The sequence below is a fragment of the Cyprinus carpio genome, chromosome A1, assembly GCF_018340385.1.
Source record: "Cyprinus carpio isolate SPL01 chromosome A1, ASM1834038v1, whole genome shotgun sequence".
Taxonomy (NCBI): domain Eukaryota; kingdom Metazoa; phylum Chordata; class Actinopteri; order Cypriniformes; family Cyprinidae; genus Cyprinus; species Cyprinus carpio.
In genome coordinates, this window is record NC_056572.1 from 27,230,357 (window position 1) to 27,246,928 (window position 16,572).

The window sequence follows — 16,572 nt, forward strand, 5'->3', positions numbered from 1 at the left end:
ACAGTGTCCAGTCAACTTTGTGATTAATATAAACATAAATATATGAAAACACTTTGGTATTGATATACATACTGTGTAGGCCTATATGCATTTATTATTTTTATTATTATTATTATTATTATGCAAGGATGCATTCATTTTGGTCAAAAGTAACAGTAAAGACATGTTTTGAACATTCAATTCATCAAAGAATCCTGAAGATCACAAATATGAAGAAGCATAACTGTTTTCAACACTGAGAAAAAATGATTTATGATATTTCATGATAAATATTTCATGATATTTCTGAATATATGATATAACATACAAAAATAGAAAAAAATCTTACCAACTCCAACCTTTTGTACTTAGAAATGTTCTTATTGAACTAAAATACTGGAAACACACAAAACAAAGTATGAATATAGTGTAATACACTCTTTCATTTTTTTTCTTTTTTTTTTTTCTTTTGTATGTTAAAAAGTATTGAAAAAAAAAACATCTGGACATCTGGTTTAGTAGTCCTCTCCCAAAAGCCAGTATGTCCTCACCCAGCCCTTTCCCTGAAATGGAAAAGAATAGGGAGGTGAGAGCAGTTACCGAAGCTTTGAAAACTTGTTGTTAAGAGTAGGCTATTGAGCTCTATTTATAGGTCCTAACCAGCTGTAACTCGTTACTGAAGAAATATCTCCACTCTTGCTGAAATGATGTTGCCATGTACAGTATACACAACTTTTCAGATATCAATGTTTACAGCCTTGATTGTAGTTATGATGTCATTTTATTACACTATGGTTTTGTTTTTAACACAATGGGTGTGTCACTGTTAGTGCTAGTAATTTTGAAGCACCAATCCTAAAATAAATGTGTGAAAAGAATCAGTTGAGCGAATCAGATTGTTGTGATGTGGTAAGACAGACGAGATAAAAGCAATATGATGCTTTCTGAGGTGAATGTCAAAGTGGCAGAAACTCTGTACCTTTATGTGGATGTCACCTCGCAGTTCACAGCGGAAAGTCCTGAAAGTGTCAAGGAGAGACTTGGTGGAACTGCTCACATGGATTCTCAATGCTGGAGAGGGAAAAAGTAAAGCGATATGATGTCTGTCTCCGCTATTATATAATTAAATGCCGGTCAAAAAAAGTGCTGAGGTCATGGCAGTAAGATCAATCACATGGGTTTCATTTAAAAAGCTTCTCAGACATATCTTCTTAATCTGCTGTCAGCACATCCTTCATGAATGATCTTACGTAATCCATATGTCTCCATCCTGGAGGCAGTGTTCACAGTGTCTCCAAATAAACAGTAGCGTGGCATTTTCATACCCACAACCCCTGCGACACAAGGTCCTGTAACAAACAATATGATTTTTTTTTAATGACTCTATAATTTTCCACAACCTCTAGTAGTTTTAACAAACACATTTCAAATAAAGTTTCTTCTGTTCCTGTAATGCAATAGTACTCAGCCTATGTTTTGTGTGCCTAAAGCAGCTCTTTAATGGTGACATTATGTAATATAATGTATAATGATGTATTTTATTTGAAATTTTCTTATAAGCAAGTTGGCAAGTTGGAATTACTGCACGAATGCCTGAGTAGTGTAAACACTCCTCTGATGCATAAATTGACCAAATCAGAATGAATATACAAATGCGTCATTGGTTTTCTATTGAAAACACATCTGAAAAAGGCAAGAAATAGAAGAAATGAAATGTACTGTATAAACCTTTTGTATAAATAACCAGTCATAATCAAATATATTTATGAGAAGTAGTTCCTTAAAACTTTAGATATTGCATGATTTGTCCATCTGTTTCTTACAGTATATTGCACATATTTTATGCATACTGATATCTTCTTATATTTTTATACAAGGAGAGGATGATTAATTTTATTTTATTTTATTTTATTTCTGTGTTCTATTTTGAAATATTTTGAAATGCAATTTATTTTTGTGATGGCAAAGGTGAATTTTCAGCAGTCATTTCTTCAGTCTTCAGTGTCACATGATCCTTCAGAAATAATTCAGATATGCTGATTTGATACAAAAGAAAATTTGCATTTATTTATTTAATCATTATTACTTTTTTTTTTTTTTTTTGGAATCCATGATACATTTTCTTTGGTGAACAGAATGTTCAAATGAACAGCATTTATTTGAAATAGACATTTTATTATTATAATTGTTATTTTATATTACATTATTATTATTAACATTGCAGGCCAGTACGAATAGCACAGCCAAAAGAGCTGTCACCATCCAGTTATTACCTGAATGAACTCCAATGCGAACCCTCAGCTGTTGCTCTTGTATATGTGGACTGTAGAAGCTCCTCATGCCCTGCACTATAGCTAACGACATTCTTGCTATTTCTTTTACATGGTCGTCTCCATTTCTTGTAGGCAGGCCCGACACTACCATGTAGGCATCGCCAATGGTTTCTACCTGGATACAGCAAAGGACACATGAAGCAACCCGTATCCTACAATAGATGAAATCATTTCGCAAGGCGGTGAAGCATTAAAATTATGTACCTTATAAACATTGTGGTTGTCAATGATATTGTCAAAGTATGTGTACAGGTCATTCAGCACGTTCACTACCTACAGCAAAGGAAACGTGTACAGTCAGTTCATAGCAGTCAGCTTATGGATCAAGATGCAGAGATCAAAGTTTCTGTAAGGTGACAATAGTTTTCCATTGTGGATCAGCTGTGGGCTTCAGTATGGTCCAAAAATAACCTCATGTGAATGTATTATTTCCACGTTAAGGCTCAGACAGACTACTGAGCCAACAGCTATGCTAACAGAAGCCTGCTACTCGTGACAGAGTGGAGTTTTCAGCACTTGTGCCATGTCACCTAGTAATGTCAGGAGCTCTTATGGGACATATGAAACCCATTCCAGAGCTTACTATGTGGGTATTTGATCTTACAACAGACCCCTGCACAAACAAACACACATGCATTATTTAACAAGTGCAGGGTATTTCAAAATCTTAGACAATAGAAGATAACAGCTCCTTAATCCTCCCCAAATAGCTCTGGACATATGTATTTTTCAAAATATGATTGAAATCTGTACAAATGACCCCACATAGGACCTACATTTTTAAAAACCTCTGTGAAGTGTTGTTGCCTGCAAGGCCTACACAGAAAATAGGCAGAAACTCTCTAAGATGCTGTTTGAGTCTCTGCGTCTTTCATCACCTGCATTGGCGTGAGGGATGCTGACATGGCTGTGAAGCCTTCAATGTCACTGAAATAGATGGTGACGCAGTCGAAGGTCTCTGCTCTCACTGTCTTTCCCGCTATGAGCTGAGCAGCTACACATCTAAAAATACGAGAAAAAAGACAGGCACTTTTCAAAGGCAGGTTTCAAGTGGGGAGCATGGTGATGATCACTGGTCTTGTCACGTAGGCTTGTTAAGTCAGGTGCAAGCAAGTTTTTAGTAACTGAAGTGTTGTGGACAAATTCAGTGAACAGTTGTGCCACTTTTGCCTGCAGTATAACAAGAAAACCTACATCATTCACTATGCATACATCATTAACCTTATGTCATTCCAAATCTTTCATTTGTCTTTGAAACACAAAAGTTTTTAATTAAATCTGAGAGATTTCCATCCCTCTATTGAAATATGATAAACAGAAGCTCAACCATGCTTGGCATGCAAGAACAAACCTCTTTGGTTAGTGTGTGTCAAGCAAGCATGTTTGAGCTTCCATTTACCATATTGATTTGCTCTACAGTATGTGCATTGATCAGTGTTTAAACGTGAATAAAAGCCTGATTTAAATCTGTTCATCATAAAAAGCGATCGTGTATCTTCAGAAGAATTAAACAGCTCGATTTATATGGATTACATTTGCTGTGTCTTTATGAACTTTTTGAATTGTCAAATTTTGGGGTGAATAAACTGTCAGTGGAGGGTCCAAAAGCGCTCAGATTTCATTCAAAATATCTTGATTTCTGTTTTGAAGACGAACAAAAGTCATATGGATTTAGATCAACATGAGGCTGAATAATCGATGACAAAATTTTCATTTTAGGGTCAACAACTTTTTTGAGTCACATATATCCAGTCTCACAGAATTTTACATTTCAAGTTTGCATTCAGTACAAAACCTTTGAACATGTTAAGCATTAAGGCTAAGACACAACAAACTGACATTAAAAAACTAGCAGAAACAGGAGCTGACTATAATAAAAAAAAAAATGACTAAAGACTAAAGCCAACAGCCTAGCACATAGTATTTGTGCCTGTATGAAAGGTTTAACATACCAGCAGGTGGCAGTAGTCTGTATTCATCATACAAAAAGACAAACTGGAAGAGCCAAAAGAGCATTCTGTGTGTGCCCTCTTGACTTCCTGTGCACTGTTTTTCAAAGTTGAACAGCCGATCAGTTTAGGCTCTATCACCAAGAGACTCCGTTGTTAATTCAACATGATGTCAAAAAACTGCCAATGCTGGTCCAACAAGGGGAGCATACCTCAAAAACTAGATCAACAGATGTTCAAAGACAGCCTGACTCTGGCCGATGACTGACCTTCGGCTTGGTGTGTCATAGCCTATTTGCATATTTACTTTGTAAATCAAAGAAAAGAATGGAAAAATGAAGAAGAGTTTAAACGGAAGAAATTAGTTCTAGGTAGCTCTGGATCAGCATTTTATATATATATATAAATGTATATATTTATATATATAAATAATCTGGAGGGTTACCGTGGCAACATCTGTGTAAGCAGTTCCTCTGCTCGCTTCTTCTCTTCCTGGAGTTCAGCGGTACGTTCACTGACTATCTCCTCCAGATTACATGCATACTGCTCCATACGGGACAGCAGGTTATCCAGAATGTTCTCAGACCCCCTGTGCACACACTCAAATGCTCAGCAAAAGTTTAATATTATTACAATTAACTAGCTTTAGTACTATCACATTAAAGAAGCAGTAATTCTTTATTGTCCATTTTGCTGCAAAAGAAACATTTATCAGCACACAGTACTCACAACACTAATTGCTTTTTTTATTATTCTCTCTCTCCCTTCATCCTCTTAGGCCAGCATAACTGTTTAGCGTGATATGCTGTGACATTGTTGTTCCCATGGGACATTGAGATTGCTGGGTTGTGTGTCACTGGTCCCCAGAGTAGCCATATCCTGTTTGTTTGTCTACCTGATTAAGCACTCTCATTTCTAAGTGTAATTAATGATCCTCTGTGTCCCTGCTTGTTCTTTATTACCTCAAAAGTGCTCATTAGTCCCAACTACCCTCATTTAGAGCTGAAACAAGCACAAAGAGGAAGAATGTCCAACTGTTACAGTGTCAAGACAACATTAGACTGGGATGGAGAGATAGCTGGACGCTACTGATGCCTCAGCACTGCTTGTTTAAAGTGCCTTTAATCAAACTTATCTCAATGTTAACACTGACTTCACTTGGGAATCTTACTCTGTAAGTGGTGAAGATTGTATCAGCAGAAAGTCCAATAAAAGTGCAGTCCGCAGAGAACCATAAAAGTCAGAGAGGCTGTGGTTCTCTTTGTTTTGGTCTGTGGTAAGTGCCACCTGCTAACACGTCACTGTTTTATAGTGTACTGTATATGGGTAAAAGTAAAATTATGGATTATTATGTTTATTAGCTGATTGAGATAAATAAATGAGTGAAGATAAGTGTTGTACAAAAATAAATAATATTATAGCCTTTTGAATTTGCTTTTATTTTTATATTTTCAGTTTTCATTTTAATTCAAATTTAAACTTTAGTAATTTTTCATCTAATACTTATATATTAAATTAATTCAGCTTCATTTTAATCAATGGAAATTATTTTAAATAGTTCTACTTAATAATAAAGACACTGATAGCCATAGATAAATACGCAAACATACAAACAGAAGTTTAAAGATTAGTGATATCCAATTTATTAATGAAGCTGGTTCTTGATTCAATCAAAATGATTTTCAAAACATTTGTAAACCAATCAACTGCACACTGTAAAAGCTGATTGTTTCTTGGTTTGAACTAAATGTAGTAGGTTGACTCAATAATATAATAATAGTAAGTAGGTCATACTAAATAATATATTTTTTTTTTTTCCTTGGGAAAAACAGCCACATGTCAGCCCTTAGGAGGTGACCTATTCCATCTAAAATTAAGCTTCTGTTAGGATAATGATTAGGTTTGTGACTATATATTTTTTCAATAGTAGTAATTCTTTAAGGGTAAAATAATTATTAATAACAACAATAACTGTTGTGACATAGACAACACTGTCTCTACGTCTTGCTTCATTACTGACCCATTAGGACACAGTTTCTTGATGGCAGTCCTGAGAGAAGAAAAGTCTGGTCTCTCCGCAGGTTTTTCTGTCCAGCAGCTGACCATGATTCCCTCCAGTTCCTCTACACCTTCTGCTGGGTCTATGTGAGGCCTCAGTGGGCTACACCCACCTGCCCTGACCCTCTCCACAATCTCTAACAAACAGACAGGTAGAGAGTCACCAACAGTCCCATACAGTTGTCCATTTAAAATGGTTTACTTTATGTTATGAAGAGTGACTTTATAGAGAGAGGGAGTGGAGTGTATTACTGTACCTCTAGCACTGATGTGACAGTTAGGGATGTAGAAAGGCCCTCTACGATATACTACCTCTTGAGCTATAATGGCAAAACTGTAGATGTCCCCTTTTTGTGTACCATTAGCTGGAATGGACTGCCTCAGTAGCTCTGGTGCCCTCCACAGCAGAGCTAAAATGATAACACATATTTAAAAAACACAGAACTGACCAAATCAAACTAAAACGGTCCACATTTTGCATTTATGTATGCAACAGATTTGTGTATTTATGTATTGACCTCTAAACTAATTATTTAAAAATATGTATTTTTCTTCCAAACAAAAATGCATTTGTTCTTGAAGGTTCTACATTTTCAGCTTACCAGTCCAGGGGTCAAATCCGGGACTCTTCTCTGAGTCTGAATGCCTGAGTATATTAAGTCCAAAATCAGTGACCTTCAGGACAAAGCGGCTGTCCACCACACAGGTTGTTGATGAGAGGTGACCATGGAAGTGCAGGGGACTATGGTGCAAATAGTCCATTCCCTACATGAGAGTCAAAATTTATCCATCACTGTTTTATATTCTACTGTCAGCGAAAACAGTTTAGACTATAAAACACAGACACAATGACCTTCACGATGTCTAGCATGAGAGAAAATTTAAAGGTCCAGTCCAGCTTGATAGACTCATTCTTCAAAATGTCCTGCAAATTTTTGAGACAAAACCTTTCGTTACAATGGCCATTCTTAAAATAATAACATATATCATCATGAATGAATGAATTAATTAATTAATTCATTCATTTGTTTATCATCACATAAAAGAACATAGCGGTTCTTCAGTTCACCCAAAAATTTGATCATTAATTATGTATCCTCATGTTGTTCCAAACCTGTAGAACCATAAAGATAATTGTCTATCAATAGAGGTGTTTAGTCTCAACATTATTTTGTAGGTAAACCCAGAAAGCCTAATCTACAACAGTTCTGTCATGACAACTCTCGGAGAGTCAAGCACAGTAATATACATGGCAATGTTAATTTGTTTGGTCTTGACAGAATAGATCTGCTACGGTGCTGCTGCTGCCGCAGAGCAAGTACCGAGACTTACTTCTGCCAACACATCCACCAACCTTATCTCACGGCAATTCGCACATATTTGACAAGGTGGCTAATTCGTACGAATTCGCACAACCTCACTCGTATGAATTCATGCGATTTGTGAAAAACTGTATGTATTTTACAAGGTGGCAAATTCGTAGGAATTCGTATGAAGGACCACACCTAAGCCCGCCCCTAAACTTAACCATCACAGAAATCGTACAAAATCGTAAAACTGAGGTCGTACGGATTTGTATGAATTAGCCAAATACGTACGAATTGGCCGTGAGATAGCATTGCATCAACAGACATGCTGATGTGAGCATGTAGGAAACCCTGTAGCAAAGCTGGGTGGAGCTGGGGAAGATGGAGGGTTTTTGAAGCGCGCTGCAACTATTACAGCAAGCACTAGCCAAGTATCAGGCTGCTGATGCAAAAAAGAAACCAATCAGCTGAGCCATGTGAATGATGATGTGATTATATCAGATTGAGCTAGAACCTGTAGAGCCTGTGACAACTAGAGTTTCATGAAACTTCATGAGTTTCATTCAATTTCTCTCTGGAATTTTCAGTTTTCCTCTTTATGTTTATGATTGAAATAAGTCACTTGAAGATACATTGGTATTATGTTCTTCTACGACATCTACTACACCATAAATTATACACATATAGTCATATCTCAAACATTAATTTTTAAAGCTGCCATTTTTAAATATATGTTACAATAAAGTTCTTGCATATACATTTATTTTATTCATAAATCCAAAACTATCATTATTAAAAACCCATAAGAAAATCCTAAAGAAATAGAAAGGCTAATTAAGTAATAGAAAAGAAACAATTATCTGTGTAATAGAACCTGTAGGCTTCCTTTAGGGCAGTACTCTGTAAGAATGAAGGGCTGAGGGGTCTCCAGGGCCGCTCCAATAAATTTGCAAAGGTTATAGTGGGTCAAATCTCTGCACTAAAGACACAGAGGTATCGATTGAGGTGCATCATATTACCTACATGAGTAAATGCAAAATTTGTATAAAAACTTAAATGCATTATTAATGTTTTAAACAGTTCACCTGTTTGAGTTCCACCAGCAGCTCACTGCTCAGGTGAGGGTTTCTTAAATTCAGAAAGCAAACAGAACAAATTGTCCCCTGTAGGAGAGAGAAAATTTATTTAATTAACTGAAATATGAATTGTTTTACTGGGCAACTAAATCATGCCAAATGTTTGGTAGCATAAATTGTCTTCTACATAAGTTCGCTATGTAGTGACATAAATGTATAAACACTAAGATCCCAAATACTTCACTTTGTAGACTGCGGTTCTGTGTGCTGATGGCTTGTCTTGCATGCTGCAAATGATAGACTCCAAAGAAGCCTGAATGGGTTTGAATCTGTGAGACTGAACCACAAAGGGGAGAATCTAGATGTAATAGATTCATTCATGTAGTAATTCCATTCAAACAAACCAAAATTAAAACAGCAATGATTAGGGTGTAGAAGGGGGTATCTCTTTAGATGACAGTGTCTATTGCATTGTCAATTATATGTAATATTTCTGCCTCACAATTGCTATTAGTACTTATGTTCACATGCTTCTTGCATTACAAAATAAAGTAAACTGTGGGCCAGAAGAGCTACTTAATCAACTTATAATTCATTAAATCCTCTCAAAACCTTTGCTTGCACAGTTGAGGAATGATGCTCCATCATTATGACATCATCAGCGTTGACTGTCCACAACATCTTGGAAGCTTCTTCCTGGATTTTGAACTTCCTGGTAATAAATATAACTTTAATTTGAAGACTGTAATCTAAGAACATATTTCTACAAAGAAAAACTATAGAACAGCAGTGGAGTTGACTAAATTAGGCTTGCATTTTTGGGCATCAGCTCTAACGTTTTAGCTGAAGCATTTAGTCTGGCATTCATGAACTATAAAATCAACAGATTATTTCAACATAATTGCAGTATAACATGCAAATCTTACATCCAAAATAAATGTAAATGTTGTAACGAGCAAAAAAAAAATAAAAAATCTCTTGGTAAGAAAAATCAAAGTATATACATTTTATATCTCATCTCATTTATACAAATTATCTCATTTCTGCACTTGATTCCATTGTGAATGTGCAATGTTAATATTTAAAAGCAGTTGAAAATACACACTTTAACTATTACCTGTATAAAGCATAGATTGCAAGGGTCCCAGCAGCCACCAAGCCAATCATAAAAGCAATCAAGAATTTTCTCTCTGAAAATAAAACACATACATTTGTAATCTGCAGGTCTGCTGGGTGATTAGCACTCACTTTGTGTCAAAATGCAACTATGTCAATTATAGAAGTATGACACAGCAAGACTGGAAGCCACCAAGGGTAATTCTGTAGGAATGCAATATGAAACAGTCACATCCAGTCACCTTTTCAGAATTTTAAAATAAGTATTATATCTGGTTGCATAAGTCTGTCAAGACTTTATTGCTTCGACCTCTTAGCTTGGGGGAGATTCAGTCAGTGAATAGCTGAGAAATCTATATTGCCAGTACCGTCAGAAGGGCTGTGCCAAGTGTGTGACCGCACTGGGCCTTGTGCCTCTAGAGGGCCTCACTCCTGGCCTGCATTTTACGTCATTTGTGTCTAATTTTTATTACTGTTTTCCACCCATTTTGTCCTTTGAAAGACTAAAATAGTCATAGCTGATAGACAGTATACGACTAAGAATGAGTAAAGCTGTTTGTTGTTAGGATGACAAAAAGTGGTCAAGGAGCGCTCGTCAATCTCAAAATGATCGAGCTGGTCAGTCAAATCAAAGAAGGCGGGTGTTACTGTCACTGTCACAATGCAACGAGTGTTCATAGAAAGATCCAAGTAGTACTGTATTAGAAAACTGTTTTACAATAGAAATGTTCAGCGAACAACAGTAATAGACTATCTTGTGATGCAAACTACTCAACTTTTTATGAAATTTCGCCATTTTGAATTGAAAAAATGCTACCATGATTCATGTAAATCATAAATGAATGTGACAAGAGACGTTTGCATTTTCGACCATTAGACATACGAATAAGAGTGAATGTGCACATTTTAAAGTAAAATATTTTCAAATAGTGTAAATTGATGACTACTTTATATAACTACAAACCTAGAACTTATTTTAGCATTCTTATTTACTTATTTAATTGCTTTATTATTATTATTATTATTATTATGCAGTTGATCTTACAATTCTTATGAGTGTGTGCGTGACCTGATTCGTGCGCAAGCATGTCAGTGAGCACAGCATCACAATCGATCAGATGTGTGTTAAAGTTGCGTTTAACACACACACACACACACACACTAAATTGCTGAGGGCCTCACACCCCTCTTGTGACGGCCCTGTATATTTCCACTGAGTTGGACATTTGGATCTTGCAGGCATTGGTACATTATTCAAGCCCCCCCCCCCTTTTTAATCTAATATATGGTACAGGGCAATGCCAAAAAGATAAAAATGAAGGGGTGAAAAAACAATCAGTGTGAATGCACTAATGTATGGAGCAAAATTGGGCATCTGGTGCCCCCTACTGGAAATAAAGTGACTGCACTATGGCCTCTGACTGGCCTCTTGAAGTAGCTGATAAGCTAGAAGGAGATTAACATGCTTCCAGGCCTCTTATTATGTTGCTATGTGTTATTAGCACACCTTCAGAATTAATGAATGCTGGGCCAGCTGTGAAATACATTCAACTTAGAAGCCATGAAAGTCCAAATACCAACCCAGGCTCACTGGAAAAATGAGCCTCTACAAACATTTCTGCAATACTCCAAAAATGTGCTTTTGCTTCTATCACTATCGATTAGGTTTAGGATATGGTTTAGTGTAGGTGGTATGTTATTTTCAAACATGATAGAGCATTATCCTTTTAGAGCCACTCACATTTCATTTTAAAACTGCCATACACACAACCACCAACATAATAAACGTTGCCAGATTCATGTTTGTCTGAATAAAAAAATAACACGTTTTTAGTGCCACTGACTAGACATTTTTTTAAGTATCACAAAATGTGCAAGAATTTATGTAATATAATTTTGCAGAACTGTCACCACAGTCACGTTCTTCTAGTGAGCCCCAGTTGACTGATACCTAGATTGATGCAGAGTTCTCCATGAAAGCCACAATCTGGAGAGTCTTTGGGAGGAGTTGTCCGTCCTCCAGGCCACTTGATGTGAAGCCCCTGTACTGCCTTATAAGTCCCAAAATAGTTCGCAATGACCTGTGTGGAGAACCATATGACTCATTTGACAAATGAAATTCACAATAGCACAGCAGTTTTCAGATGGCTTGCATTTGCTGTGCAGTAGGTCTAGATAGTAAGCATATGACAGTAGCTCACCTGACACTGGTTATTACTGCCTTGGATTTGTTTCATCATGTAATTTAACTCACGATCTCCACTTGCATCAATAGTTACATCTCCTTGGATACCTGTTTAACAAAGTCACAAAGCATCTAACCAGAAAACAAACCAAAGTTGGGAATTACTGGATATATTTTAAGCTTTACAAACCTGTAATGGTCCTGACATAATCCCAGTTGGGAAAGTTACTTATTTATATATTTTCTAGTTATGGCTAAACCTTTAAGCTTTACAAACCTGTAATGGTCCTGTTCCACATTCGTCTAGTTATGGCTAAACCATCATATGGGTTTCCGTTTTCTGCCAAAGTTTCATTTAAAGCCTGGGCATACAGCCAGACACTATCATGGGCTATGGCTGCTAGGACTGACACCTGTGGAATTAAAACAATTCAACAATAATGAAGTAACCTAAAGGTTGTGCTAAAGGGTCATCTCTAGGATAGTGATAATTAAAAGCAAACTTAATTTCACATCAGGCTTCCCATCACATGGCTTTCCATCCATTCATTCAACCACATGCCCTCACACCAAAACTCAGTCATTGAAAATAGACTCTACCTTTGCTGATGTGTGTAATAAAAGCAAACCTTTTCATTAGAAGCATATGTATAGCCAAAGTCTATTTTGGATCTTCTGATGACATTCTCTGAGAAGGCCTGATACAGTTTATCACTGGGTTTATACAGAGACAGGAAATACAGAGCCTCATAAGCTTGCCTGGCCACTGAGTCATATTCATCACCTGAGAAAGAAGAAAACGATGTACTATAAAAAGAAAATTACATCATGTTCAGTAATGTCTCATTTTATGAGCAAAGTCATTGAATTTGTGGTTACATATCACACCTTGTTTCCATTCAAAACTGCCAAATAACACATTTTGCTTATATGGCTCGAAACAAAAGAAAACAAAATCTCCATTGGTGAGGCCTTTCTTGTGAGCTTCAATTAGCAAACTGCGGACCACCATGCCATGTGCTGATATCACAATAACTGCACAAGATAAAGGACACAAACAATACTTTCACTGTTTAGTTCCTCACAGCCTTTGTGACAACAAATTCTCATCAGAGGGGATTTTTTTTTTTTCTTACTGCGAGAGACTTGTGCCACCTCAGTTAAGACCCAGGACCAGGTCGACAAGGACCCTTGTGAGAGAGAGCCATGGATTTCTTGATACTTGGCCACTGTAATGTTATTGTGCTCTGCTTGATACTTTGAGAAAATGTGTTTAAGTAATTAAATTTTAAAAATCTAAGATGAACTTCTTGACTCCAAAATAGTACTTACATCAAACGTGAGCTATCACATGGGTAATTCTGGGAATGCCAGTTTACATTTTTTTACAGTAAATTGTGAGATTACTTGTTCTTTTTCACTTTTAAACTGTACAGTTTCTTTTCTACTTAGTACAATATTTTTACCGTAAAATTCAAACTCACTTTGACCATTTTTTTTTTTTTACAATGTACATGCAGTTTATAATAAATGTAAATGTACATAGATTTTCCACCTCTCAGTTTCAAGGTACATTACATACCTGATCCCCTCCACAGGAATAGCCCAGGATGGTTTATTGTCATAGATAATGCCAATGCGCTGCCAGCCAAACCACTTGCAGATTTCCACAAAGAAAGACCCTAGTTTAGTGAAAGGTCCAAACGCTCTTGTTAAGGTCGGATAGGCCTGAATTTACAGGGGTCAAGAAAAAAAAAACTGAACTGAAAAGCAAAGTGCATTTTAAGATATCAGCATGTTAATGGTAATATACACATTACAACCAACCTTCTTATCTAGAAATTGTTGATCTGCACATATAGGACTGATGATAGCAATGTTCCAATAAGCTGCTAGTTTAGCAGTCACTGCACAGACTTAAATAAGAATTAACAACAGATGATAATACTCCATTTCCTACTCAACGAACATTTGATAGAACTTCATTTTTTAATGATGATATCTTGTGACAAATGAAATTATAATGACTTTTGTAATTACTTTTTGATAGCCCTTCATGCGTTAAAAGTCAATTTTAAGCTTTAATTGGAACTGTGCCTGTAGAAGACAGATACCCTAATTTGAGAGTCTATTGTCTGAGTAATGATATAATGAGTGAGTGATTGTTATTTTGACACGTTCCATTTAAACAATTGTCTTGGAAATGAAGCTAATATAACCACATACATTTGAGCAAGATGGTCCGATGAAAGCACTGTATTTGTGTTTATGGTAAATTGCCGCAATTTTCCCTGGGCCACATAGATCATTGCATTCATCATCCACATAATGGTAATCCAGTTGATGACCTGACATGAATAATTCAACAACATATTAAATTAAAGATGATATATAAATATTGCTAATCTTCCTTTTCTACTTGGTACAAATAGCTCACTGACCTTGCAGAAGGTCCGGACTGCTGTTTACAGAACTGATTGCGATAAGAGCTCCAGCCCCAATCCGACCAGTACTGAAAGGAAAGGAGGTGTTTGGCATGGAGATCAGCAAGGTGAATCTGGTGCCCAGACTGAGAGAAACCAGAGTCATCATAAAGAGCAGTGGGCCAGGAAGTCTCTCGAAGTGCTTCATTACTTCTAGATAACATATTAATCCAAATTTATATTCTTATTTTACAATACACACAGAGATATTTTTGTATATATACATTTTTGACAATGTAAGCAATGTGTAGATGTATGTGATTGAATAGTTTCGAACTGTAGTGCAGTCAATATTAAAATCTCATGAGCTCTGTACAATAAATAAGCCTGTTAAATTAATAAATGAAATTGCTTACCACTCATTCCAAAAGAATAATTCCCGCTTCAACACAGAGTTTGATCAAAATGAGTCGAAAACAAATAAAAAAGGTCCTTGCATCAGAAACTACCTGTAACGAGGACGTGAAAAACATCCAGTGGCAAACTGTGGCCATATGGTTTTGCTCTGAATCCAGCCATCCACAACAGTGATCTCCCCAGAATGACGGTAAATCAAGGGTCTCCCATTTATACTGCTCTGTATCTCAAGCTCTGGCGTTCCTCTGACATTTGTTTATAGCCAAACAAGCATATGCGTAAACACTGGTCTACAGATGTCTTTGGGGAAAAAAAACATGCTCGTCTGTCAATGCTTTGAGTGATACTGTAGCATTTGTTTCCGTTTACATGCATAAGGGCTCTTTTCAAAAGTACTTGTTTATGTCAGCATAAACAAGGCTTTGCTCATATTAAATGACATGGATGTAAGGATCTTAAATAAACTGGTATTTTCCAAGATGTTTGCCGACTTTCTGAGTTTTTAAGATAGAATGGAAAGAAGAATATTTATGTATACCATGCACATTAATTAAAAATCATAGCATCAGTCAGGTCAGGAACAGGAGGTGAAAAGGTTAGAGTTAAAATAAGAACAGTGTCAGCCCCCTGCACACTGGCACTTTGGAGGCTTCTATACCGTGGGAATTACCTCTAGTGTGTCTGTCAATTTCACAGGCCAGAAGACATTTGAAACCTTTCTCAGTATAAAAAGCTGAACATCATGAGAGAGAAATGTTGCAGACATTTCCACCCAAAATATGCCTGCCTATAAAAACAACAAAATCGGTATTGGGGATAGTTTGTGTCACTGCATGAATACACAGGGGAATAGAAATAGTACAGAAATAGTGAAAAGGTTTCTGTTTCAAAAATCGTTGCATCTGGAATTTTATAGTTAAGCTCAGTTCACATTTCCATTTTAACTTACATTAAAAAAAAAAAAAAAAAATTGACCAATATGTAATATGATTTTTTTAAATGTTACAAATGTGTTTCAATGGCACTTTCAAACAAGAAATCTTTTAAAACTGCTTTGTTTTTTAGCATTACTGAAGTTTCATCAGCAAAGGCAAATTATTACAATATTGTCTTTAAATAATTTACTTTGCATTACGTTAACATAATTTGCAGGGCAATATTATAACATGAGACATTTAAAAAAAAAATGGTTGCATTTGTTATAATATAATATCAAATAAGAAAACAGATCAACAACAAGAGAGCAAGCAACAGATGAATAACACAACAGCAAACAATTTTTATTGCAGAGAAAGAGAGATGAAAATGCACCTAAATCTATTTGTAGGTGGAGACCAGGTATGGTTGTAACGCTTTTTGTTTCAGTATCTGTAAATCTGAATTTTGGAGCTAGAGTGCTCAAACTTTTATACAAAGCACCCACATTTGTTTACTACAAAAAGGGCCAATTTAGACAGTCCAAGTTGATGTCAAATATATGGTGTACCTCTGTTACAATCTACCCCACTGCCGGGATAGGTTGTAAAACATGCTGGTGTAAGTTATAACAATTAGACAAAAGAAGTAAAAACTGCAGCCACACCATTTAGTATGCTTCAAAAACAGGTTTATTGAAACAATTTAAAAGAACAATGCAAAACAATGTCTCACTTTCTGTGACTGACCACAGCTCAAAACCACTTTCTGTTTAATGCAGGAGTGTGTGTGTGTGTTTGTAAATTAGACTAGA

General features: G+C 36.1%; 1 protein-coding gene across 1 annotated transcript; it reads right to left on the reverse strand.

Moving 5' to 3' along the window:
* Nucleotides 1-214: 214 nt before the first annotated feature.
* Nucleotides 215-15,810, reverse strand: si:dkey-37g12.1 (atrial natriuretic peptide receptor 1). The gene is made up of 27 exons (XM_042759885.1): nucleotides 14,843-15,810; nucleotides 14,445-14,639; nucleotides 14,230-14,351; nucleotides 13,831-13,920; nucleotides 13,582-13,731; nucleotides 13,140-13,260; nucleotides 12,892-13,038; nucleotides 12,633-12,787; nucleotides 12,281-12,416; nucleotides 12,020-12,111; nucleotides 11,770-11,899; nucleotides 9,820-9,892; nucleotides 9,315-9,414; nucleotides 8,947-9,039; nucleotides 8,712-8,789; nucleotides 8,501-8,605; nucleotides 7,173-7,244; nucleotides 6,922-7,084; nucleotides 6,577-6,729; nucleotides 6,282-6,456; nucleotides 4,707-4,850; nucleotides 3,191-3,314; nucleotides 2,517-2,585; nucleotides 2,253-2,427; nucleotides 1,230-1,328; nucleotides 959-1,050; nucleotides 215-542 (listed from the first exon to the last, which is right to left on the reverse strand). The coding sequence occupies exons 1-27, from the start codon at nucleotides 14,847-14,849 to the stop codon at nucleotides 495-497; spliced, it is 3,108 nt and encodes a 1,035-aa protein (XP_042615819.1). The 5' UTR covers nucleotides 14,850-15,810; the 3' UTR covers nucleotides 215-494.
* Nucleotides 15,811-16,572: the final 762 nt, after the last annotated feature.

Coding starts and splice junctions, on each gene's coding strand:
- si:dkey-37g12.1 (XM_042759885.1), bottom strand. Junction 14,352..14,444: donor CAGTCCGGACCTTCTGCAAG/GTCAGTGAGCTA, acceptor TATTCATGTCAG/GTCATCAACTGGATTACCAT. Junction 7,245..8,500: donor GCCCTAAAGGAAGCCTACAG/GTTCTATTACAC, acceptor AAAAATTTGCAG/GACATTTTGAAGAATGAGTC.